This window comes from Castor canadensis, chromosome 3, assembly GCF_047511655.1.
Source record: "Castor canadensis chromosome 3, mCasCan1.hap1v2, whole genome shotgun sequence".
Lineage (NCBI taxonomy): Eukaryota > Metazoa > Chordata > Mammalia > Rodentia > Castoridae > Castor > Castor canadensis.
This window is the reverse complement of record NC_133388.1, coordinates 16,960,296-16,986,541: the sequence shown is the minus strand read 5'-3', so window position 1 is coordinate 16,986,541 and position 26,246 is coordinate 16,960,296. Positions and strand designations below refer to the sequence as shown.

Genomic DNA, 26,246 nt, shown 5'->3' with positions numbered 1-26,246 from the left:
TCATGTTTTTTTTTGCCTGAGCTGGCATCAGACCTCAATTCTATTAGCTACACTTTCCCCATAACAGAGATTATGGCTTGGTTGAAATGGGGTCTTATTAACATTTTTCTCTGGCTGGCCTTGAATCTCCTATCTCAGCCTCCCAAGTAGCTGAGATTGCAGGTGTAAGCCACCATGCCTGGCTCACTGTGGTTTGAATGTGCCTTTCCGAAATGACTAGTGATCTTGAGCACCTTTTCACATGCATATTTTGTCATCCCTATATCTTATTTGACGAAATGACTTTTCAAATGTTCACCCACTTATTGGATTCTTTTCTTCCTTTATAGTTTTTTTTTTTTTTTTTTGTAGTACTGGGTTTGAACTCAGGGCTTTATGCTTGCTAGGCAGGTACTCCATTGCTTAAACCACACCTCCAGCCCCAAGTTAAGTAATAACAGTTCTTTTTAGGTTCTCCTTGTAAATCTTTTGTCAGATTTAATTTTTTCATTTAGCTTCTACTACCAATATTTGGTCAAAGTTTAAGACCTAGAAAACCAACGCCTGGTGAGTAACTCTGTATTTCCTGTTGTTATCTGAATTATACAAGTGTTTTTAGTTTTCTAAAAATGTACTTATTTCTACCTACTAATGTTCATTATCTCTGGAGAACTTTTAGAGAATGTACTAATTAAAATGAAGTTGTAAGTACTGTTTATAATTTCAAAGCCAACTATTCATTGAGTGCTCTATCTCTAAAGTAGCCTGCTCTTCAGTTCAGGGAAATTTAGTAGATTACAAATTCAACTTAAATGTTTTAGTAAGATTAAAGAGGGAAGGAAAAATGGAAAGCAAAAATCACATGGAACCTGTGAATCAAACAAAGCAAGCAAGTAACAGGATTTTGATACTTGTACCTAGCTTGCTCCCAAGTCCTCCTGAACTTGTGCTTGGCCTCTGTCGTGGATGGGAAGCCTGTCCTGGTGGGTCTACCTGCTGCTGCTGCTGCTGCCTGAAACATTCAAAGTAAATATATGTTAAAAAACAAAAACCAAAGCCTAAGAATAAATACACCATGAGAAAAATCTACTGGCATGGAAAGTAAGTTGTTCCATAAACCGTCATTGGCATCAGCACCACTAAAGGCAAGAATAATTAATCAAATAATTAAAAGCTTATATACAAGTTTTTTTTTTTTTTTTTTTTGTGATGAGACTGTGCTTTGAACTCAGGGCTTTGTGCTTACAAAGCAGGTGCTCTACTGGTTCAGCCACACCTCCAGTCCATTTTGCTCTGGTTAGTTTGGAGATGGGGGTGGGTCTCACAAACTATTTGCCCCAGCTGGTCTCAAGCCACATTCCTCCCAATCTCAGCCTCCCAAGTAGCTAGGATTACAAGTGTGAGCCACTGGTGCCCAGCAAAAGTACACAAGTATTTTTTCAATAGAAGAGTGCTCACCCTAGGAATCCTAGATATAAAATGTGAAGACTACACAAATTAAGAGGTATTTTTCACCACAAAATAACTTGTACAACAAGATTCACTGGTAGTTATTTTATGCAAATAAGCGTTGCTGTACAGATCCTTAATATCGTTAGAAGCCACTGAGCAGTACCTTTGAAAAGATAAAGCATCTCCTATTACCATGTAATCTTTCCATGACTAGTCCTCCCTGTCACTTAGGTCTGAGCTTAACTACCTCCCCAGAGATATCTCTCCTGACTACCCCACTTCAAGTAGCCACCTGGCATATCATGATTTCATTTTCATCCTCAGTATAAACTTATCACCACTTATTTTCTGTTTGGCTTCTACTTTCGGATGTAAGCTAGCAAGAACACAAATCTTATTTTGCTTATCTATTCCCCAGTGCTAAAACTGTGCCTGCCACATAACACACAAACACATATCCATCAGATACTTGAATTAAAGAAATGGAGCAATTATTTAACACAATAATCAATATCTTGAGCTTTCAGTAGTATCTATCACATTAAGTTCTTATGTATTTTTAAAAGTAAAACCAATGTCATAAAAATCCACACATTTCAAAATACTTGAACAGCACAGTTATGGTATAAAAGTGTAGGAATGAAACTGGGCCCAGTGGTGCATGCCATAGTCCCAGCTGCCCGGGAGATAAAGCAGGAGGTCACCTAAGCTCAGGAGTCAGGGACTAGCCTGGGAAACACAGTGAGACCCCATTTGCAAACAAGACAGAACCTGTAGGAAGACTGTATACTTGTACTTAGAAAACATACACTGAAGCACTGAGACACATAAGAAATAATGTACATTATTCCCAAATGCTCCAGAGTGCCAGCGACTACAGAACCTGGGTGCAGGGCATTGAAAGGTGTAAGGAGCTCTGTGTACTATTTCTGTTTTCATGCAAATCTGAAATTTCATATATATAAACTCAAACATAGAAAACTAAAAAACAAAACTTATCAACAACTGCCAATCTGAGAAGCCATCAGTTAAAAAAAGGGATGCAAAGACTTTATTCTACTTTTTTTCATTTCTTATTTTGACAGGTAATAGTTGTGCATATTTATGGGGTTATTCTACTTTTAATTAATTTGTGAAAAATAAGAAAGAATCCAGTTGCCAGCCTTGAACTAGCACCTTCCAGCCTTGATGACAATGAGTTGGAACATGTCATCAGCATCTACTCCCAGCATGCCTTGGGTTTTACAGAGGCTGCAGAGCTAAAACCTGCATGTCTTACACTCCTTTATGGTAAGATTCTGGTTGCAAATTAAGCACTTGTACAATACTTAAAGGGCAGAAATGAGACACAGCTACCTTGGCTGCTCTCTGCTGACGAGCAAAACCATGGAGCAACAGTCCCCAAATCCCATGCCTCATCACTGTTGCAATGGGGGCCAAACTTCATTGGTCTCAGGTCTAGGTAACCGTGGAAGTGGCTTTCTAACCTAGGATCCCAGACATAAGCTTCCTATCCAATCCCCCAGTATCCCAACTGCACAATGGGTACAGCTCTTCCCCAGGCTAATCTGCAGTACTCTGGAGACCTGGCCTAGAGCAGCACTTCCTGCTTTTCCTAAGGCTGTAAGCCCCTACTTTCTGTGTTAAATAATTTTCTGCTTAAATGCCTTAGTAGTTTCTGTTTCCTAAACTGAATCTTGTCTGGTAAATTATACCATGCCACTGAAGTGATAACTTAAGCATTAGGCAATCCATGGCCATGAAAACAAGTGTTTGAATTCTTCCTCATTGAGAAACACTGTTTCTCTCAGGAGGAAGGAGCTGCATCATTTCAAACCTATCCCTGGAGAAGACATGAATGACACAAATGAAAACCTGTAGAATATCTCACAGTTTTCAAAAAAGTTTTATACCCATTGTTTAATCTGATGCTCCTAAACACATAAATTAAGGCAGGTTTTAAAGTGACATACATGGCTGATGTAGTAGTTTTGCTTGGGTTTCTTTTTTTGGCAGTACTGGGGTTTGAACTCAGAGCTTCATGCTTTCTATGTAGGGGCTCTTACCACTTGAGCCACTCTGCCAGCCTTATTTTGCAATGGATTTTTCTAAACAGGCACTCAAGAACTATTTGCTCAGGGCCACCAGTGCCAGGCTTGTAATAGGCAAATTCTTAACACCAGTTTTTGCCCAAGAAAGAAATTCTAGAGTGTGCTTTATGTGCTACTACATTAAGTATGAAACTTTAATACTCACAGGGGGGAAAACATGAAACTGTATGAACAGCAATTAAGTATCAGGGGCAGTTTGGGGAGGGTAAGAGGGAAGAAGGTGTTAGCCTGACCACCTTAGAACCAAGTGCCCAAAGACAGAAGCTAGAGACATAGGGCCCGCTTAGTGTAAGGAATCAGGAATCTTGGTGAAAGGAAAATATTAGTTTCTCTGCTCTTCTTCTAATGGGTTTTATAGTTTTGAATGCCAGTTAATGTTAAAAATAAACACCAAGAAGTTAGCTCTTACTTCTCAGCAATGTATGACTATTAAAAATACTCTCTAGATCTTTTCAAGTTCTCACCAGCTAAAGGTCAAACCAGGAGGCAGATGATGAAAGGCTACTGGTAGTCATCTTCAATCTGTAAGCGGCTACCCTCCAACTGGGAAGGAAGCAAACATCTTCAAGAGGGTATAAGGTTGATCAAGATATCTATTTACTAAAAAGCACTAGTTACTGCTTTTTAATTGTGCTTTTTACAACTTACTCAGTCATTAGGAGGTGCCACTAAATTATCTTTACTAGTATAAAAAGTAAAAATTCATTGGAAGATTCATATTTTTAATCCAAAAATCTAAAAAATTATTTTTTTAAAAAAACTATTTTTTAGGCTTTACATTTTTAAATGTTTTCTTTTCCTTAGGTGTACTTGTGAATTTTGTAGTTTTCCTATAAAGTACATCTGTTTGAGGTCTACAAAAAAGGTACTGTATGTGTGGAGGTTACTTGGGTGGGGGGGGAGGGTGAACAAAGGAGATTAACGTGAGGGAATATGGTTGATGGGCTTCATATGCATATACAACACATAACAATGAAACCTCTTGCAATTGCTTTAAGTGGGGTAGGGAGAGGGTTGAGGGGGAGATTCTATGGGGGAGAGCTAACCAATGTACAATACAATACTTGGAACTGTCACAATGAATCCCTTCTGTACAACAAATATATCCTAATGAAAAAAAATTTTAAAAAGAAAATAAATTCTTCTAAACTTGTTTCTAAAAGAAAAAATAAAGAACACTTGTTTGGAAAAAGTCTGAAATAAGCACGGTAGGTATCAGTTAAGAACTATTCTGGAAAGCAATTTAGAAATCTGCATCAAGGCCTTAAAAGTGATCACATCCTAGAATCCACTATCTGACATCCTCAGAATAATTAGAACAAATGATGAGCGATTCAAAGCACAGAGTCAGTAGAAGGATTTTCACTGTACTGTTAAATCATAGTAGCAAAAACAAATTATGAGACATTCATTCATTTATAAAAGATCATGCAACCTATTAGAATATTTATCATCACAGGAAAATGGGTATAACTAATATATAGTACATGCTTCTGTGTGAGAAGAAAATGCACCCACAACTAATATTAGTACTGAAGGTTGCCATGGGAGTGTGGCTTCTTTTAATCTTAGAATATCTTGAAATAAATTTTCTATAATATTAGTTTTATCTATTTGTCTTGTTATTTTTGATACTGACTAGATACTTTTTGATAAAGAATTGTCAACAATTATCATGTGATTATTATTGTATGACAATAGCATTTAGCTGTATTAAAAAAAATCCCAAGCTGGGCATGGTGCTGCATGCCTGTAATTCCAGTACTTGGGAGGCAGAAACAGATCTCGAGTTTGAGGCCAGCCTGGGCAAGACTCTGTCTCCAAAAAAAAAATCAAAAAAAGAGAAAAAAAACCCATACATACTAAAACAGTTGTGAATTAAGTAATGTGATGACTGTGATTTGTAATAAAATAATTCAAGTGTGAGGGTGGGAGAGTGAAAGGAACCAGAAGCCTGAGACTGGCTGGCCATGGGCTGTGGGCAATGTATAAACGGGTTTCTTTATGGTAGTTTCTCTGTGTTTGTATACATTTGAGGTTTGTTATAATTTTTAAAAGTTGCTTTTAAGATTTAAAGGAAGTAAAAAGCACTAATAGGCACTATTTTAAAATATCCATTAATCTATCACTGAATAAAGACTAGAAATATCTCACATTAAGAGGATGTCAGCTGATCAGAACATTCCTTCATATACTTCTGAGCTGTGACTTAAAAAAACAGAAAACAGAAAAAAGGTAAATATTATCTTCATTACACCATCAGATTTGAAATGCTCCAATATTTTAGATATCACTCATACTGTCAGTTATGACTGTAAGATGCTTCTTCATTTCAGAGATGTTCAAATGTGAAATTGTGTGCCTATGTGTTGATGAAGCACAGTAAATAACAGGCCAGATCAACCACTGGCCTCCTGTTTCTGACTGCAAATCAGAGGATCTCAGTATCTACTACAGATCTTATAATTGGGCTGGAGGAGTAGCTCAAGCAGTATAGCCCCTGTGAGGTCCTGAGTTCAAGCCCCAGTACCTCCAAAAAAAGAAAAGAAGAAATGCACGTATAGATCTTATAATCTTTAAATGTAGTTTAATTTTTCTTTTAAAAAAATAAAGGAAAAATGACAGTAACTAGAAAGGAAGATACTTTTATGGGGTGAAAAATTCTCCTTTATGAGCACTTATGAAGCTGGGCACAATGTGTTTTAGGACCTAAGATTTGCTCCTATGCCTCTGAGGCTGATGGGTGTGCAGGCCCTCTAAAGTCACATGGAGCAGGACCAGGAACCACCACCTCTATCTGGGAGTATGCACCTCTATGTCAAATGCTGTTTTCCTATCAACTAATAAAAAAATTTACAGGGTTAGCAGGTAACCAAGAAGCACATTCAAGGAATAAACAGGCATTGTTCTTCTCTCACCCTAAGTGCATTTTCCTTTTGAGAGACAAAATCTTGTAAGGTTTCCTTTATCCTATTTCATGTAAATCTGTCCAAGACTGGGGCTCAGTTTTTCCCTTAAAACCGCATTTCATACTTTGTTTTCTATGAAAATTTAAAAAATACATTCATATGTTCACAGAGTCCAGGCAGCAACCAGTCACTTACGAATAGACAAAATAGCCAAATATCAAATATACAACTTTAATTTGTACCAACTACTTTACTTTTCAAAGTAGGCTTCTCTTCTCTTCCGCAGCTCTTCTGAACTAAGATTTATACCTGATGTCTGTGGAATATCTTGAGATATATTTCTGGAACTACCTGAAAACAAAATAAAAGCAGAACAAATAGCAATCATTTTATGTTCAATTCAAGCAATGACATTTATTGCTATTTGAGCAAGCTTTTTAAAAATTACCCTCTTTAAAATACTCTGCTACTTTTCTATAAATATAAGGCTGTGAAAGTCTTTGGGAAACCTGATTAAGGCATTTCAAATCTAACATGTATCTGGTGCAACCAACATTGATGCAGTAGCTGTGCGAATGCAAGCCCAACAGCTAACCTGGCAAGAGAAGTCATTGCCACACACTCGTGCTGTCTACGTTACTAAAAATGAATCTATGGCTGGAGGAATGGCTCACGTGGTAGAGTGCTCGCCTAGCAAGTGCAAGGAGTTCTAACCCCAGTACCACAAAAAAAAAGAAAAAAAAAAGAATTTATACCTTCAAAGGGCATGATATTCCCCAAAGCAACTTAAGGTGGATGATACAACAAACTCATTCTCTGTACACACCTCTGGTCTCAACATCTGGGTATATACAACAACTTAAATGTTTCCGTGTTCTCACTGATAATATAACCAGAGGTTCGACACAAATTGTGAAATAAAGTGGTAAGAAGAATGAATTACATAAAAATAACCAAGATTATAAAAGCTGAGTTCTGGGCTTGCTGGCTAACCCAGCAGGGCTCCATGATCAGAATGGAACTGCACGCCACAGGGGTGCTCAGGGCATGTCTCAAGGCATGAGAGACTCAACATAAATAATGTTCATATTAATGGGATCTTAATTACATTTAGACATTTAAGGAATTCAACAGATGAATAATTTCATTAGAAAGTAGAAGCAAAGTCATATGAATTAGATTTTTTAAAACTACAAAAATAAAGCACATTATACTTTTTTTGGAGGTACTGGGATTTAAACTCAGGTCCTCAGGTTTGCTAGGTGGGAGTGCTACCATTTAAGCCACAGTCCCAGTCCTTTTTTGCTTTAGCTAATTTTTGGATTGGTCTTGTGTTTTTGCCCAGGATGGGCCTCAGACCTCTACCCTCTTACCTATTCCTCCTGCGTAGTTAGTATTACATACATGTGCCATACACAGTTTGTTGGTTGAGATGGTGTCTCACTAACTTTTTGCCCAGGCTGGCTTCAAACCATGGTCCTCTTATCTCTACCTCCCAAGTAGCCAGGATTGCAAGTGTGTACCACCATGCCTTGTCATACTTTTAAAGTAAGTTTCTTTGAGTTGCATCCCACAATTTCTCTCTGCCTGCATTCTTTAGGGGTTGTATATTAACTCTCCTCTGTCAAGGAACACATACCACTAAAAAACTGGGCATAGGACTTCATTGCATACCCAGTTAAGTGTTGGATTTTTGTCAATTACCAAATCAGTTTCTATTCTCTGTGCAGAACCTCCTATCATAACTAATGGTGTACACGTATGAAACAGATGATTTACGTAAGGGTCATCTGACCCCTACAAAGACTGATCTCAATTTACTGTTGTATAAATTACAGTATTTATAATTCACTGCAAATGAATTATAAATTATAATTGTAAAATGGTAATTATATCAAATACAGCTAATACGGTGCTAATATAGTACCGGTTGTAAAAGGGATTTATAAAAGAAAAGCTAATTTATGAAAGAAAAGCTGATTGTTATTGCCAAAGCATTTATAACAGAACATTAGCTTCCAGGAAAACTCGAATGATCTGAATTAATTCTTCAACAACGAATAAAGTGCTTATACCTTGCATACTGAGTTGAATAGCCCTGCGGAGATCTGCCTCCTCATCCTCCATGTCGATTTCCTGGCGACTTAGTGCCAGAGCCCTCTGCAAACCCTCCTCCTCTTCATCCAATATTCCTGACCCATCGTTTGCTTCCAAGACTCGTTCAAGGTCTGTCTGAAGGACTCTGAAGAACAGAAACACCATAATAACTACAGCCTAATCCTCAATTTTAGACATAACATGCACAGGCATTTGTAAACTAAAGGTTTTAAGTCAGTCAAAAAAAAAAAAAACAGTTTTGGGCAGACAAGGTAATATAAAAACTTTGTTGTAATGTGAATCTAAGTTAATTTAGGTAATTCAAAGAGTTAATTCAAGCTGATTCAATAAACTTTATTAAAATATAAAGTCTAGATGGATACAGTGGTATATGCCTCCAGTCCCAGCTACTTGGGAAGTTGAGGTAGGAGGATGGCAAGTTTGAGGCCAGCGCTTAAAGCCCAGAGTTCAATCTCCAACACAGTAAAAATAAATTAAATTAAATTGATTAGTTGAAAAACTAGAGACCAGGGGACAGCTCAGCAGTAGAATGCTTGCCAGGCACACCAGAGGTATGATTCCCAGCACCACCAGAACACAGAAACCCATAAAAGTATGTAAGTTGTAAGAGAGAGTCGCCAGTGGTAAGTAAAGGACTACACACTTAACGTAAGCATGGAGATTTTATTCTCATAATGAAACACTACCATGTGCTCCATCCTGCAGGCTGGATGTTTACCTCTGTTCTTTCAGTTGTGCTAATTCTTCTCCAATAAGTTTTGGTCTGTGCATCTGTTGGACCCTGATCATCTGCAAAAGTTGGTCAGCTTCACAATCTGGCAGATCACCCTTAACAACAAATATAGAATAACCTAAAAAAAGGCAAAAATAAACTAAAACTACTAGTAAGAGACTCAATATTGATTTAAAATGACAGCAAAAAGGCCACATATGACAGTGGGAAAAAAAATAAGCTGAAGATTCAGAAAGATCTGGATTCAAATAAAGATTCTCAAGAACTTGTTCGGAGATTCTAGCAGGGGAGCACAACCACTCACATGCCCTTGACCAAAGAACGGTCCTCCTCTATCAGGGAAGGTTGTCCTCTTCCAGCAAGATGCAGCTTCAGGAGGGACACACATGGAGTGGTGAGGGAGAAAGGGGACACCTGCCTAGCTAGCCAGATCAACTGCATGTTCTACTTCTTACATGAACTAGTACGGCAACTCTAAGACAAGTTATATAAAGTCTCTGAGTCTCACTTCCCCCTCTGTAAGATTGGAAGCATTGCCTCAGAGTGACTATGAGGAACAAAGGAACTAATGTCTGTAAGGCCCTACAAAGGCAGTACTTGACTAGACAGCTTACTCTAAATGGTAACAGAGATGCAGGTAAAGGAGGGGTAAGAACAAAGGATTCGGAATGGGACTGCTTAGGTTTAATCCCTGCTCTGCCACTTCCCAGCTACATGAGGTCTGAAAGTCATTTTACTCATCTGTCTTAATTTCTTCAATTGTTGAACAAATGACAATAGAACCTTCCTCGTAGACTGATGCAAGCAAGCACAGTCAGATCACTTGTGCAATCATGGTAAAGTGGGTAAATGAGTCACCTGTGGAAATAGCTGCTCTCCTCCTCTGACTCCCACCCACATACTCAGCCCTTCAACTGAAAACAGGAGCTGGGAAGCCAATACCCCAGATCTAGTCAAGGTATTCATGTTGTGAAAAAATTACACTGGTCCACTGTAATTTTAATAAACATGAACATAGAGGGCCAGTTTTCTGAGAAGGCAGAAACTAAGAATGGGTTATACCTAAGTCAGTCTAATCAATTTAAGGTTTTTCTTACATAAAGTTTTCTTTTTTTGTTTGTTTTTTGTTTTGTCTTTCTCTTTTTTGGTGCTGGAATCGAACCTCAGGGCTTCACACATGCTAGGCAAGCACTACACCATTGAGCTAAACCTCAGCCACATCAAGTTTTCCCAAATGTCAATGAAACAAAGATGAAAGGGACTATTAATGGAAAAAGAAGAGTACACACTTAACATTTTTATAAGGACAAGACAGATCCAAATACAAACACAGGCCATTATCATATATATACATATATGTAGAACATGTTTCCAAAAGAGGGAATGTTAGAAGACACTAATAGAGAAGGAAAAGAAGAAGAGAATGATGGATAATATTGAAATACATCACATCTGTGTAAGAACAAGACACAGTGAAATGCACTGAAAACTGCCGAACAATACAGGGTAAGGGAAAAGGATAAGGAAGAATTATAGGGGGGGGTTGACTGACTAAAGTACAACATATTCACAGGTAAAATACCAAGGCAAAACCTCACAGAACAGTGAATGGACACTTAAATAATAAAGGACAGAAATGTAAAACAAGTCATGTTAAGAAAAGGGAAATAGGAGGAGGGGAAGGGTAAATGAAGAGGGTAAACAAGGGTGAAATATGGTTGATGTGTGTTCTACACATGTATAAATGTGGAACACTAACACCTGAAGTCATTTCAAGAAAGGGAGTGGGAGAAAGGAGGAGATTAATGGAGGGAATGACCTAAACAGGGGTACTTTGGAAATGTCACACCAAAACCTCCTGTATAACTATCATAAACTAATACAAACAGGCCATGAGGTAATTGTTAAAGTCAGGTAAAGGGTACATGGTGGGGAAGGGTAGGTCATTACGTTATTTTCTCTCCTTTTGTATTTGTTTGAAAACTTTTTATAAAGAAATGTGTTTTGTTCCATTTAGGATTTAAATAAAGGGAAGACTGGGGAGGGAATACCACACTGTCAGTGCAGAGGTCACTGGTGACAATGAGAGCGTGTTCAGTGTCTTGCTGGTTACACAGCCTGACTGGAATGGATTCAAGAATAGAAGGCACACCAGAGACTATTTTAAGGAGAAAATGGGGAGGAAGCTAGAGTTCCATGGAGTTGAGAGGCTTTTTCTTTTTAATCAATGAAGGCAAAAAGCTTCTCCACTGTTAGGAATTTTCTTTTTTAAAGAGGGGGAAACTAATCACCCAGGTGAGCAGAGAGCCAAAATCAAGAGCATCCTGAATAGGTAGGACAAGCTGGGATCTAGCCTACATGGACAGGCTGGTCTGGTTAGATGCAGGCTCAAAGCCCAAGTAGAGATATAAGTTGACAGATTTGCTAGTAGAAAGATAAGGAAGTTCTCTTTTAATTGCTTCTGCATTCTCAATAGAATACAAAGGAAAGCCATAAGGAAGATGAAAAGAAGGGAGATGAAAAGTAGTAGTTAGAGCTTTAAAGAGATAAGATGTGGCATAATCACCCTGGAGAATGGCACACGAAATTCACTAAGAAAACATCATGCAGCACACCAAGGGCTCATTTGAAATCTGTAATTATAAATAAAATTTAATACCAACAGATTTTATATTAGTTTTTAGCCATGGTCAGCTGTGATGGTACAGGACTGGCCAGAACAAGAATTTGGTTTTAAGTGGAGTCAAGATTTTTGTCATTTAAGTATGATGGAGGGAGAGAAGGGGGAAGAAGTTGAGGAACGTAGTGGGAATGATGATGACAATGGGTCATAGAAAATAAGCAGGGTAAAAACGGAGGTAAGAGTATAAGGAGTGTTTGGGCCATGGAAAGATGTAAAGAATTGTAAAATGGCAAAAATGGAGAAAGTGTGACATACAGAAAGTATGACATACACATGACATGACAGATAGGAGAGAGTAGTTAAAGAACAGGATGTTGACAGCAGGAACTTGAAGGTTTGAAGGTGTTATGGGAATGGCAAAGGAAGGTGAAGAAAAGGATCTGTGAGAGTAAGAAAGAACTGGATTTATTATGATGTAGAAATCACTAAGAACGAGAGAGAGAGCAAAAGAGTGAAAAAAAGAATAAGGCAGATCTACAAGTGTGCAATGAAAAGTGGAAGAAGAGTGGCTAGAAGAGGCAAAGAGGAGCAAGAAGAATATACACCCCTCCTCTCATGTGGGAAATGGAAGGAAAAAGCTATTACTCAGAAGGGCTGCAAAGAAAGACCCAGACTCAGAGGCTATGTTGGTGTCAGGAAGCGCTAACACTGAACAGTGTCACCCAAACCACAGCCCAAAGTTCACCACCTAAGGTATAAAGACGATAACCACCACTGCCAGACAACTATCTCGCTGTGCTCACTATACTCACACCTATACGACCCAGTTGTATTTAGTTACTTAAAAGATACCACTACAACATTTTCAGTCTTTACTTACCTTCTTGTTGTAATTGAGCCAAGAAAAGTGCAAGGTATGTATCTGATATTAATTCCGGACCCGTCAAGAGAGAATTCAAGTTAAACCACTGGAGAAGAAAATGTCAATAAATTAGCCTACATTACAGTAATAACAAATTTTCACAGGTTAAGAATAGATAGCTACGCAGGAGGCGGAGATAGGAGGATCACAGTTCACGGCCAGTCCTGGGGGAAAAAGTTAGTGAGAGGCTCTGTCTCAGAAATAAACCAGGCATGGTGGTACACACTTGTAATCCCAGTTACCCAAGAGAACTGTGGTCCAAGACTGGGTGACGTGGGAAAAAACCTGCAAGATCCTATAAAACAAACTAAAAGCAAAAAACAAAACCAAAAACATTAAAAATGCAGCAAGATTGTCTAAACAGAAATATGTCAAACTGAGATTTTTAAAAAGTACTTAAATAATGTGATTTTTAAAAAATTGAAATTAAATTGCTGGATGTTTGCCACTATTAGATGCTTTTTTTAAAGACAAAAATTTTCTTTCTTTCTTTTCTTTTTTTTAGTGGTACTAGAGTTTAAATTCAGGGCCTCATGCTTGCTAGGCAGAGGCTCTCCCCTTTGAGAAACATCCCCAGACTTCTTGCTTTGTTTTTCTGAATAGGGTCTTGCTTTTTGCCCAGGGCTGATCCCAGACCTCAATTCTCCTATAATGTGACTCCTGTGTAGCTGGGACTACAGGTAAGTACTACCACATACAGCTTATTTGGAGAGATGGGGTCTTGCTAACTTTTTGCCTATGCTGGTCTCGAACTGCAGTCTGCCTCCCAAACTCTGCCTCCCAAGTAGCTTGGATGACAGATGTGAGCCATAGTGTGCAGCAAAAATTTCTTTTAAGCCATAAACTTTAATGGTCCCCAAAGAAACTGATAGTACTTTAAAATTTACTGAAAGCTACAATTAAATCTTTTTTCCAAAGTACCAGTCCAACAGAACTAATTATATATCACACTGATGTGGAAAAAATGACAAGGACACCAAAGTTTCCCACTACTGATAATTTTGGTTAAAACACTCCAATTTTGAGAAAGTCAACACCGCAGGAAGAAAAGTTGTAATCTCCACCTCGTCACTGAGCCACCATCACAGGTAATTAACAGCATTTTGCCATTACTTCATGACCCACAGATACAAAACTTTCAAAAGTTACTGCCCAGAATCATGAGCAACTATTTTTCCCTAGATTTTGACATTGCTGATATTACTTTATGCAGTCATCGCCTTCTTTATGCAGAGACCTCAAACAAAGATTCTAAAGTGAAAAATCTAATTTTAAACAAAAATCTAAATCAGAAACAAAGGCACCAAATAGAAACATGACATCTGTATTTGTCCAAGATAAATTGGTTAAAAATATGAAAATTCAATTTCAAAGAGCTAAGTATTTTATAAGTCTCAATATAGTAAGATGTAAGTTTCCCTACAAGTTGACACAAAGGGACTTGTGGAATTTTAAATCTTCAGACCTTAAAAATATGGTGATCACTTCATACAGAAAAAGAATACTGGGCCATATTTTTCTAAAGATATTCATAAAACCCAGAGGGGTTAAATAATCTTGGCAGTCTCCTGCCCTGGTTTTTCCCAGAGTTGATTCTGGCTTGAGTCAGTCTCCAGTCAAAGCCTCTATAACACACCTCCTTTTGTGCTCTTAACTTCTCAGGAAGGACCTTAAGGAACTTTATTTTATTTTATATCTTTTTTAAAATTTTATTTTAGTGCAGGGGACTGAAGCCAAGACCTTGGGCTTGCTAAGCACATGCTCTGCTACTAGCCTGTAGTCCCAAGCAATATTTATTTAAGAGGAGGCTGCTTCCAGGTGACTGACTTAAAAAGATAACAGCAGGATTTTTGTTTTGAATTATCTTTTATTGATTTAAGCCAATGTGCTTGTTCTTGACTTCATATTCTTTTAATTTATTCAAACACCTTTATTAAGGTAAAACTGACATGCAATAAACGACACATATTTATAGTGTACACTTTGAAAAGTTTTCTCATTTGTATACATCTATGAAACCATTAGCAACCAAATAGTGAACACATTCATCATGGCCTGCTCTCCTGTGCCCTCTGGAGCCTTACCCATCCCTGCACTCCCTCCTCATCCCCTCATCGCCTCTGGTCAATTTGCTTTGTCATTATAGGTTAGTTCCCAGTTTTTAGACTTTGAAATAAATAAACCATATAGCATATAGTATTTTGTGTTGGCTTCTTTCAGCATAATGATTTTGAAACTCATCCATGTTGCTGCATGGGTCAACAGTTCATGCCTTTTTAATGCACAAGCTGGCTTTTAATAACCCTACATCGAAGATTTAAAATTCTAATAAAAAGGACTTTAAGTGATTCTATTTCTTTAAAAGCTAGCTCAAGACACATTCCATGTTTTTAATTGAAATGATTTTATGTAGATGTACGTATAACATGCCATTTTGAAATCATTTGAATAATCTTATTACAATAAAGCAAACATGGTTGATTTTTTTTATGTATGCTTGACATGGTTTTAGGCTTTGTGCCAGTACTGTGCTAAACACAAATCTATAAATGTGACAATTGATAGAACACATTCATTACACAAAACCCCACATAAACATAACCATGTTTGCATTGTCCTTTTTTTTTTTTTGGACTAGGGTTTGAACTCAGGAACTCAAGCTTGCTAGACAGGTGCTCTAACACTTAAGCCACTCCACCAGCCCTGCACTGTCTTAAATAATTTTTATTACAGTATAGCTAAATTATATATGATTGTCACAAATAAATCAGTAAGAGAAACTGACATTGTTGGTTTTTTGTTTGGTTGTTTTAACATTATCTCTTAAAATGGCAAAATTCTATCTACTCTACCCAAATTGAATTCAACCTAAATGTAGCTGAGCGAGAGTCCTTGTTTAGGATGCACAAGGCCCTGGGGATGAAGAGGGGAAGGAGGAAGTGTGGGAATGACTGAATCCATACCAACACATATTACTGATCAGTTTCATCTTTAAAGGCACTAATCCTCACATTTTAGTTTCAAATAGTACAGAATGGGAAAAAAGACAAGCAAGGTGAAAAAAGACGAGAATAAAAAAAATTACCTGTTTCCCTAATTTTCTAACTGTAAACCAGTGCTCTTTATAATTACATATAAATGATCTTTCATTTCTAGAAAAGAAAAAACACAGTATTAGAGTTCATATTCATTTATTTTGTCTACTAGTACTGCACAAAATTTTGATAATTTAAGGTATCACTGATTTTTTGAAAAAGCCACATGACTGTATAAAGCTGTCTGCACAGCTTAGTGATACTGTGCTAAAATGATAGATCCCCACGCCACTCAGAGGTCAGCTGTATGCTGCCGCAGATATTAGGGAGTCAGGAAGCATAGAGGGCAAGTGCTTATTCACACCAAAAAGATAAAATGGGAAAGTCTAAGAGAATGAAATAGGGAACATCAGAACAAAAGCATCAAAACTGTATTTTTAAATTATAACTTTAAAAATCAGATTTAAGAAAAGAAATGTAGGAAAAGGAAAAAGAACTCTTACATAGGATCAATCCTGAGCCTCTGATACTCTGGACTGTTGAACAGGATTAGTTCTAAACCCCAGACTTTCAAGGCATTGCTTATAACCTGTTAAAAAAAAATAGCAACTTTTCATGAGCTAAACCATTCAATTCCAAATTTAAGTAGCACAGCCATGTTAGTTGTGTAAACAATTCACTTCATATGTAAATTTACCTAGAAGATTATGGTTTTAAAAAATATCACTAAACCTATACAGAACTCTCACATATATACTTTGAAAGAGTGCTTTTTACAGGAGGCTTCTGAGACAGTCCAAATAATCACACAATTCCTATATAAAAACGCATCAAAAATCTAGAGAACACTAGGTGCCAGTGGCTCACACCTCTAATCCTACCTACTCAGGAGGTAGAGATCAGGAGGATCGCAGTTCGAAGCCAGCCTGGGCAAACAGTTCTCAAGATCCTATCTTGAAAAACCCTACACAAAAAGGGCTGGTAGAGTGGATCAAGATGAAGGTGCTGAGTTCAAGCCCCAGTACAGCAAAAAAAAAAAAAAAAAAAAACTAGAGAAGTATTTCATTTTGTTCTTAAAAACCAGTCAACCACAGACATTCACCACTACCTGTAATGCTGTAATGTCAGTAGTCACATTCTATTAAAGTAAGTTCCCAGAGAGAAAATTCAGGGGGTTAAATCAAAGGCTTCATAGATTTTAGAATTCTATGGCTATGTATTGGGTAGAACAAAAGGCAGACTAAGAATAAAAGGGAAATTTCTGTAAATTCACTATTTATCCTTTCAGGTAGCCAATCAAGAATCAAGTGAAGCCGGTAGTATCACAGAAAAAGTGAACGCAACGTAGTGGTAAATGTGAACTACCAAGAGCAGTGCCACACACACAGGATATGGCGAGGGCTGGCCAACTCTGACCTCTGACCTCTGATCTCAGCTCAGCTGCAGTGGCCCTCACCACTGACCAACAGTGTGGCACTAGGAAGAAATGCTGGGGAATGAGAGCATGAAAGGGATATGTGCAAAGATACACATGTGCAGAAACAGGCTCCTCAAGAGCAGTCTCAAAGAACTTGGGGTACATCTCTAATTGTCAGAAACAAAAGACTCTCACCAAGTACAAAACAAACAACCACAAGGCTGGGGGTGTAACTCAGTGGTAGAGTGCTTGCCTAGCTTGCAAAAGGTCCTGGGTTCCATCCTCAGCACCACAAAAATAAATAAATAAATAAATAAATAAATATCAATAAACAAGCACAGAATTAAAAGAGAACTATAGGGGTTAGGGGAAATGGCTCAGTGGTAAAGTGCACATCCAGCTTTCATGGGGGAAAAAAAAAAATCCTGGGTGCTGGTGGCTCACACCTGTAATCCTAACTACTTGGGAGGAAAGATTGGGAGGATCAAAGTTCCACATCAACGTAGGCAAAAAAAAATTCATAAGCCCTCATTCTCAATGGAAAAAAAAAGCTGGGTGTTGTCACACACACCTGTCATCTCAGTGTTGGTGGGAAACTTAAACTAGGAGGACCATAATCCAGGATGGCCTGGGCAAAAAGCAAGACCCTCTCTCCTAACCAGAGCAAAATGGGCTGGAGGTGTGGCTCAAGTGGTGAAATGCTTGCATACAAAATTTTTAAAAATAGATCAAAAAGGTAAAGACTATAATAACTCTAATCCTGTTAGGCTGATTTAAATGGAAGGTTGCAAATTATTGTGTTTTCTCAAATTTATCCAAGAGATAGTAAGTTTGAAACATTGTGACTTGTTAGTATTAAGGTTATTAGCACCCAGATGTAAATTAAGTAATCTTTGTCAAAAAGTAATTTTTAAAAGCCTTCCTCTAAAATGAAAATTCTACTGTCCTAATGCTCCTATTTATCTCTATAAAATCTAGAGCACAGTCTATACACAGTCTATGGGAGGAACTCCTGAAGGTCACATCATTACAGCTGCTATCCAAGACTGTGAAAAGATATTCCACATCAACCATAAGCTGAGTTTACACAGTGCCTGGGACACAGAAGCACGTAGCACATGCATGTGAGCACTTACTTGAATAGAGAAAAAACCACTGTCATCCATATTTCCAGAAGGCTGCTGTTCATTTTGATGGGTAGTTAAGGGAGGCAAGGGGAAAGGATAAAAACCATCATTAGTGTGCATATTTAAAATAACATGTTGTGCATTCCCACTTACAAAGTTAAAAGCAGGGCTATAATTACGAAGTCAGATCCTTAGAGGAATGGTTCATCCTCCTCTAAACAATACCCATATATTTTTTTAAATGCAGTTTAGAGTTTAAAATCAGTACCTGTAAAAATGTGCGATAATCTTCACTAGTAACTCCTCCTTCTGCCATTCTCATTCTTTCTTCTTCATCTAGCTGGTGTGCTATGGAGGATAATTCCACAGGGCTAAAATATTCTCCTTGCAATAGATTATTCAGACAATGCTGAGCACAAAGCGAGCCTTCTTGCTAATATTCCCAAAAGAAAAAATTCAAATGTGATTTATTAAGCAGATTTGTGTGTCTTCTCCCAAAAACTTTTAATTATACCAAACCTTCTAAGCCTTAGGCAAACCTGAGTAACAACAGGGACATGCACTTTCATTTGTCAATCTTTATTTTATAATTCTACCATTACTGGGTCTATAATTATTTAGTTATATGACTAGAAACTTCAGAATAACTTATAGTAAACAAACTTCATCTATCAAATCTCTTATATTACAAACACTTCTCTATAAGACATTTGCCTTTCTAATTTTCAGTACCTAAAATGAATTCATTTTTGGAGGTTCCTTGGCAAAGCACTAATTCTGAAAGGGAGTTTTAATCCCCAAAACATGTATTCTTTTAACAAAATAATCTCTATTTGGTCTAAATTCTTGTTCCTGGAATTTCAAATTTCAAGAACTGATACAAGTAAGAAGAATTCTGACCTGCATTAAGACTTGTAGCTCTAGAGCTGAGGCTCTCTTTAGTGAGCTCTGCTGAATACATACCCCAGATAGTGAGTACATGCGCAGAACTGTCCCAAATCAACGCCAGCTCACTCCTGGACAAGCCAGAAAGAAGGCCTGCATTCAAGCCCAGCATCTCATGTAGGGAGGGCACAACTTTCCATGGGCCCAGGGGTTTCTGGTGCTGGGCAGCCAGCTTTCATACACAACTGCCACCCTGAATCCAAATCCCGACAGCCTGGCACTGAGCAGCCTGTTTGTCACATTCCTCATCTTAACAGCACTGCTTTCCCATGCTGTAGGGAAAGGAAGGGATCCCTCCCTTGAGCACAAATCCTAGGTTAGCCTCTCTGTGAGGCAATGGCAGATGGGAGAATACTTCTTTTTCCAACTCTGGCTCGCTAATGCTGTCTTTCCCCAACAATGGCTGTTCCTTAACTTAACCTGCTTAACGTCATGTAATTTGTTCTGAGCAATGTTACATGGAAGATGGTGACCCCAAAGAGCACCATCTTGTAAGATACATATTTTTCCTGATTAACCAATTTTCTAGGAGCAAACTGTCATTGCTGAAATAGATACAGGGTTTGTGTATGTACTGGAACAGGAAGGAAGGCAGCACTGAGACAGTTTATCCTCATAGTTTGGCAAGGGCTGTTGCCCAGGCTGACTTGGAACTAGAGAGATACTATCCCTCCAGTCTCAGCCATCTCTTTTGTCTTTGCCTCTATCTCTTTTAACTTTCACTGTACCTCTACAGCCAGGAGCAAGTTTCACCAAATATAATATATCATGAAGTGGAAGGATGTATTCTATTGAAAAATAAAAAAGATGAACATTTCACAAGAAGATAGCCAAATAAAATACACAAAAAAGTGCTCAAGGTCATTAGCCATCAGGGAAATGTATACTAAAACCACAGTGTGTTATTACTGTAGACTCTCCCAAACGGCTAAAACGCTGGAGAGGATTAGAGACATAAAACCATTATTTGCTGCTGGTGTGAGTATAATTATTATAACCACTTTGGTAAACTGTAGTATCTGCTAAAGCTTAACATATGCATGCCCTATGATTACCAGTTCCACTACTAGATACATAACGTAACATGTTCATCAAAATACCCATGGGATTGTTCATAAAAGCACTATTTGTAATGGCTCCCAAACAGTCCAGGTCACTGAAGAAGACATAAATTGTGTTGTATTCAAAAAGAATGCTGTACAACAATACAAATGAATTAATTACAACTAACTGCAACAATACGGATGAACAATACTGTTTAAAAAGAAGAAGACAGACTGGAAAGAGTACACACTATATGATATCACTTATCAAAGCTCAAAAACAGCCAAAACTAATCTATGGTGCAGAGTTCTGTTGGTGGGAATATGGGCAGAGGAAAAGTTAGTACCTCAAAGAGGATGTCTTCTGTGACATGATCCAAGAATACATGTGTGTTTGTCTTGTGAGACTCATATGGTTTGTGTGCTCTTATTATTTCTTACAGTGAATTTAAAAAAATTTAGACTCTGCTAAGATAAAGCTATTCCACACATGAAAAGAGCCACCTCCTGTGGTAACCAGATGCTGGATTTTCTAGAAACAGCTCTAGTACACACTTTCTGTCCTATGGTTTGGCTATATGCCTCAATTTGGGGTTCACTTAATGTCATACAGAAATAGTGACACCCAAATATTTGATAAAACATTCTATCTATAAAAATTAGTTTTAAATTATGAAAAGTAAGCACTTAAAACCAAATGTGGTCCAAGAAAAACTGCAATGCTAGAGGAAATACAAAATTCTGCACTTCTAATATGATTTAATGGAAGGTAAAAACAAATTGTTTAGCCCAATTTAAAAATCACTTTGTTACAAGGTAGACCAAATTCTGCATGGACAGAAAAAAAAGAAAAAGTTCAATGACCCTACCTGAGATTGTGCATTTTCCTGTCTTACTTTCACCCCCAAACTATCCTATCTTCTTTTTCTCATCAAGATTTCACCCAAGTGGAGGAGCAGTTCGCTGCTATTCAATGTTCAGTGATACTGAAATTCCTTTTCAGGTCAGACTTTATTGTTGGGTTCAGTGCATCTCCACTTTTACCAAGATATTTTATAAAACCACAAAAGGGAAGGCAACCAAATCAGCACCCCCAGTCTTCAGGTCTAACCTGAAACAGTGCAAATTCCGAGACATGATTAACTACTAACTACAGAAATCAGGTACAACCCTAAGGGGTTGAAATTGGCTAGCAGGGAGATGCCATCCTTACTGTTAGGAAAGGAATAGTGGCTTGGAGCTAGAGAGCGGTCACTATTTCTCTCTCTCTTTTTTTTTTTTTTCATTTTTCTTTCATTATTCATATGTGCATACAAGGCTTGGTTCATTTATCCCCCCTGCCCCCACCCCCTACTATTTCTCAAGTCATATCACAATGATGAGGTGAAGACCAAGATGGTCTCAACCTCATCAATGCTTAATGGTTTCCCATCCCTCAGCTTTTTGTTTACTTTATTTTGGTGCCAGGAATTGAACCCAAGGCCCAGCACATACTAAGCATGCACTCTGCCACTGATCCTATATACCCCAGCCCTCTCCTGCTGTAAGGGGAAAAATGTGAGAGGAAATAAACTGCAAGAATAGCTTTGGAAACAGCAGAAGAAACTTTGTTTTAGATAAAGGAGACAGGAAGGCATCCTTAAGAGCAAAATATCTAGGGAGATGTGAGAAACTGGCTTCTCCAGCAGGTACAGCACAGCAGTCTTTTCTCCTAGACAAGGGAGACAAAAAAGCATTCCAAAAGGCAAGACCTCAAAAGAGATGAAATATAGACCCTTAAAGGAAAGAAACACAGCAAACTTTTCCAAGATAAATGAAAAGGGAGTCTCATCAAAATAATGTGCAATAGTTATAAAATGTACATTACAGGTCTCAAGGACAGGATGGACTAATGAGACTCTCTTGGAATGTCCAGTCTGATAAGGATGAGGGGGCAGCCAGATGGTCAGGTTCAGCCAGAAGTTAATTAGACAGCAGCAGCTTCAAAGTAGAGTGTGGGTGTGTGTGTGTGTGGGGGGGGGGTACTTAAGTTAGGCCCTTTATAATCTCATGAATTTTAGCCATTCTTTGGCTCAGTTCTTTCAGTAAGTCCCACTCATAAGGATGCTTTGCTATCCTTTCAATAAACTTTGTGCTACCTTTACTCTTAACTTCTGGTCAGGCGTGAACTTGCTGTAACTGTCAACTCCTTGTCCAGTGCCAACTGTGCTGGGGAGCAACAATCCAGTATCTTATCACTGCCCTTTAGCACCAGCCTCAGCAAACAAAGTTCTAACTAATGGGTTTGCCAGCACTTCTGTAGCACTCACTGCCACAAGCCTTCTAAGTACTCCTAGTGTTTATAGAGATACACTGTATCCTTATACTAAGGAGGCAGATTCTGGAGCACAGAGACAACAAAGTAACTTGTCCATGATCACAGAGCCCCACCTGGCTGAGGTGGGATTCAAACCTATTCACATGTTTCAAAGTTTGTGCTACTATCACTTCCCTGAGTCAATTACCTGGAATTTGGCTTTTCCTAAAACCTAAATATCCTAAAGATGGCTAAGAACAGCCAGGTGCTGGTGGCTCACTCCTGAAATCCTAGCTACTTGGGAGGCTGAGATAGGATAGCGATTACAGGCTAGCCCAGGCAAATAGCTCACAAGACCTCATCTCAACCAATAGCTGTGTCTGGTGGGGTGTACCTATCATCCCAAACTATGTGGGAGGCTGACATCAAGAGGATTGTGGTTCCAGGCCAACCCGGGCAAAAATAAAGTTTGTGAGACTCCAAGGCAAAGGAAAAAGGCTGGCCATGGTGGTATACGCCTGTCATCCCAGCCATAGCAGGAAGCATAAAATAGGAGGACTGTGGTCCTGGAACCTTAACCCTCTGCCTCCCAAGTGCTGGGATCACAGGTGTGTACCATCATAGCCAGCTTTTTCTTTCTTTTCTTTTTTGAAGATAGGAGGGTTTCCCTATGTTGCCCAGGCTGGCTTCCAATTTCTGGGCTCAAGTGATCCTCCCGTCTCAATCTCCTGACTAGTCCACCTGGCTAAGGAGCTCTGTTGATCCATTCAAATATCTATTATCTTAGATTATGGAGATGTATTGGTAGACAACGTTTTAAAAAAAATAATCTAACTTAATTAAATAAGTACTTCAAGTGACAAGTCTGAAAATGAGGAAATCAACTTTTCAAGAAGTGGATGCAAGGCCCTCCATCTGTGGATATCTCTACAACAGTTTTTTTTAGGGTCAAAGCTGGTTCTCTGACTCAAGGGTTAAAGATGTGTTGTGGATGGGAACACTCTGGAAAATGTTATACTAAACTCAAACATTCCCAGAATGGATGGTGTACACCATTAAAAATGGGTCCTAAGGTTACAGGTACTTTCTTTTGAAATATGTCAGAAAAACTAATTTAAGAGTCAGCATTTGCCAATTGATGATAAAGGTAAATGCAAAGGTTTTGGAGGCTTTTTTTTTTTTTAAGCTGGAGTCTTGCTTTGTAGTCCAGGCTGTTAGTTCTTGAACTGATGAATCTTTTGCCTCAGCCTCATGAGTGCTGGGATTACAGGTGTGGACCACCATGCCTGGTTCCTGAAGTGTTTTTTTTAAGCCTGTACATACACATGCTGATAACTGAGAGTGACTACTTTTTTTATACCTTGGTTCAGTAGTTACCTTTGCTGAAATTTAGCCAAATGAACTAACATTCAGTATTGTTAAAAATACAGAGCTCGCGGCATAACTCAAGTGGTAGAGTGCCTGTGTAGCAAGTTAAGAGGCCCTGAGTTCAAACCCCAGTACATAAAAAAGTTGTATAAGTCTCATGAAGTTAGTGCAGAAAGTGTTCAGTCTTCCATGATGATACATGTGGTTCTACATCAATGGCTTTGAAAATTAATTCTAAATATATATACATGTGAGCTGAGTGTGATGGAACACAAACCTGCAATCCCAGCACTCTCCAGGAGGAGGCAGGAGGATCACCAGTCCCAGACCAGCCTAGGCTACATATTGAGAACTAGTTTCAAACTAAATAGAACAGTAACAAAAATCTGTCTGTTCCAGTCCCAAAACATTGTTTTCTTAAAAGCACTACATCTCTCTGGCCCTGGTGGGTCACTCCTGTAATCCCAGCATTTAGGAGGCTGAGGCATGAGGATATTGAGTTTGAGGCCAGCCAGAGAGACCCTATCTCAAAAAACCAGCCCCCCCACCCCCGCCCAAAGCATTGCTATTAACAATGTATTTAGATTTATACCATGTTTCTTTTCTCTTTCCTTTGTGGTGCCTGTGTGTGTATTTTTAAGTGTGTTGGGTAAACGCTCATTCACAAGAGCTTAATAAAACAAAAACCCTTTACTCCTACTAAATAATAATAGTCTGGTTAGCAATCCTTTCCAAACATGAAACTATTATGAAATAACACATGCCACAGTTGTCCTGAGGAAGGTTTCACTCACACCCAAATGATTGGTAATTGTATGTGAGCAAAGACCAGTTTCTCAAGATGCCACAAACAGTATCTTGAATGTGTGGTCAATAAAGAATTAAATCAAAGAATTAGGTCAGGGGAGGATGATCACAACAAAATTATTCCAGTCCATCCCTAGTACCTAAAAACAAAGCCGGCCTCTTGATCTGGAAAGATGAACAAACCAAAAGAAATCAAACCCAACCATCCCATAATAAAAACTCTATGACGACTTTCCTGCTCGGGGGGTGCCCAGGGTTTCCTATTTCACTTCCTAAATGTTAGGCCATATAATGGGCGATGTAAGGTACCCGCCTTCGAAGGCTCAGGAACCCGGTGCAGAAGGAGGACATGGACTAGACCCCCAAGATCCAAGTGCAGGGGAGATTCCATCACAGAACTGAGGAGCAGAGAAGGAAAAGTTAATTCTGCCTTGGGGTGGGCTGGGGCGTGGGTGGAGTTGGGGAGGGTGCGTAGAGGCGGAGAGGTGACTTTAGGTAGCTAAAGCGGAGGACACAGGAATCCTCCCCACGAGGAAGCGACTGAGAAACGAGGAAGCGAGTGAGAAGCTCCGAAGCTCACCCACTCGGTGCCGCCCCCGGGCCGGGCCCCATCCCCTCCCGCGACCCCTCCCGGGTCCCTCTGGGGCAGAAGGTGCAGGGGGAGATCACGGACGCTCCCCAACCTCAGCCGCGGAGGCTGGCGGCACCCTCCCCTGGCAAGGACCGGACGGGGGCGCCGCGGGCCCCACCCAGCACTTCGGGCGGCAGCGATACCTCACCCCATGCCCGCCGCCGCGCCGCGGACCGCTCCCCACCGAACGCGGACACTCACTTTCTCGTGGAAGATGGACTCCATGTTTATTTGTCTGGAGCCAACGGCCCCCGCGCCCAACCCGGCCCTTCCAGCTCCGCCCCCAGCCCCACCCCTCCTCCCTCCCCACCCCACCCCGCCCCGCCCCGGTCCTGCCCACGTGCCTGGTCCAGGCCAATCATCCCTGAGGACGCGAGTCACGTGGAGCGAAGAGAGCGTGAGCGCCGGGGCGGTAAATGAGGAGACACGTGACCTTGGTAGCATGTCCTCATATCGCCTGTTACATCGTTGTCTGAGTGGTGCTGCGGCGCCATCTGCCGTCTGGACGATCTCCGTCTTCCGCCCACTGCTATAAATTCCGTTTCTAGGGGTCTGGGTGAGGCCCAAGGTCAAGTTCTATCTTCTTTTTGCTTTTTCACTTTGTACTTTTTGCTTATTGTATCCGCATGTAGTTACCTAATATCTCTTCCTCCCCCCCCCACCGAAAGTCTTAAGAAAAAGGCATCATTGCATTGTCCCAATACCTCAAACTTGTGTAAAATGATAGTTA

General features: G+C 39.3%; 1 protein-coding gene across 8 annotated transcripts in view; it reads right to left on the bottom strand.

Annotated features, from left to right (window-relative positions):
* Atxn3 (ataxin 3) overlaps positions 1-25,790 on the bottom strand; it is a 34,225-nt gene extending 8,435 nt beyond the window's left edge. For 2 of the 8 annotated variants that reach the window (XM_074067297.1, XM_020157517.2), the window contains exons 1-10: positions 25,718-25,790; positions 18,695-18,859; positions 18,436-18,480; positions 16,386-16,471; positions 15,933-15,999; positions 12,806-12,893; positions 9,288-9,420; positions 8,527-8,693; positions 6,706-6,802; positions 897-991 (exon numbers count right to left, since the gene is read on the bottom strand). In XM_074067297.1, the coding sequence (XP_073923398.1) occupies positions 897-991; positions 6,706-6,802; positions 8,527-8,693; positions 9,288-9,420; positions 12,806-12,893; positions 15,933-15,999; positions 16,386-16,471; positions 18,436-18,480; positions 18,695-18,859; positions 25,718-25,741 (967 nt within the window). In that variant the 5' untranslated portion in view covers positions 25,742-25,790. Of the gene's footprint in view, positions 1-896; positions 992-4,006; positions 4,086-5,696; positions 5,751-6,705; positions 6,803-8,526; positions 8,694-9,287; positions 9,421-12,805; positions 12,897-15,932; positions 16,000-16,385; positions 16,472-18,435; positions 18,481-18,694; positions 18,860-25,717 lie in introns of those variants that run through there. The other 6 variants (XR_012446057.1, XR_012446056.1, XM_020157518.2 and 3 more) reach the window with 6 other exon arrangements.
* Positions 25,791-26,246: the final 456 nt, after the last annotated feature.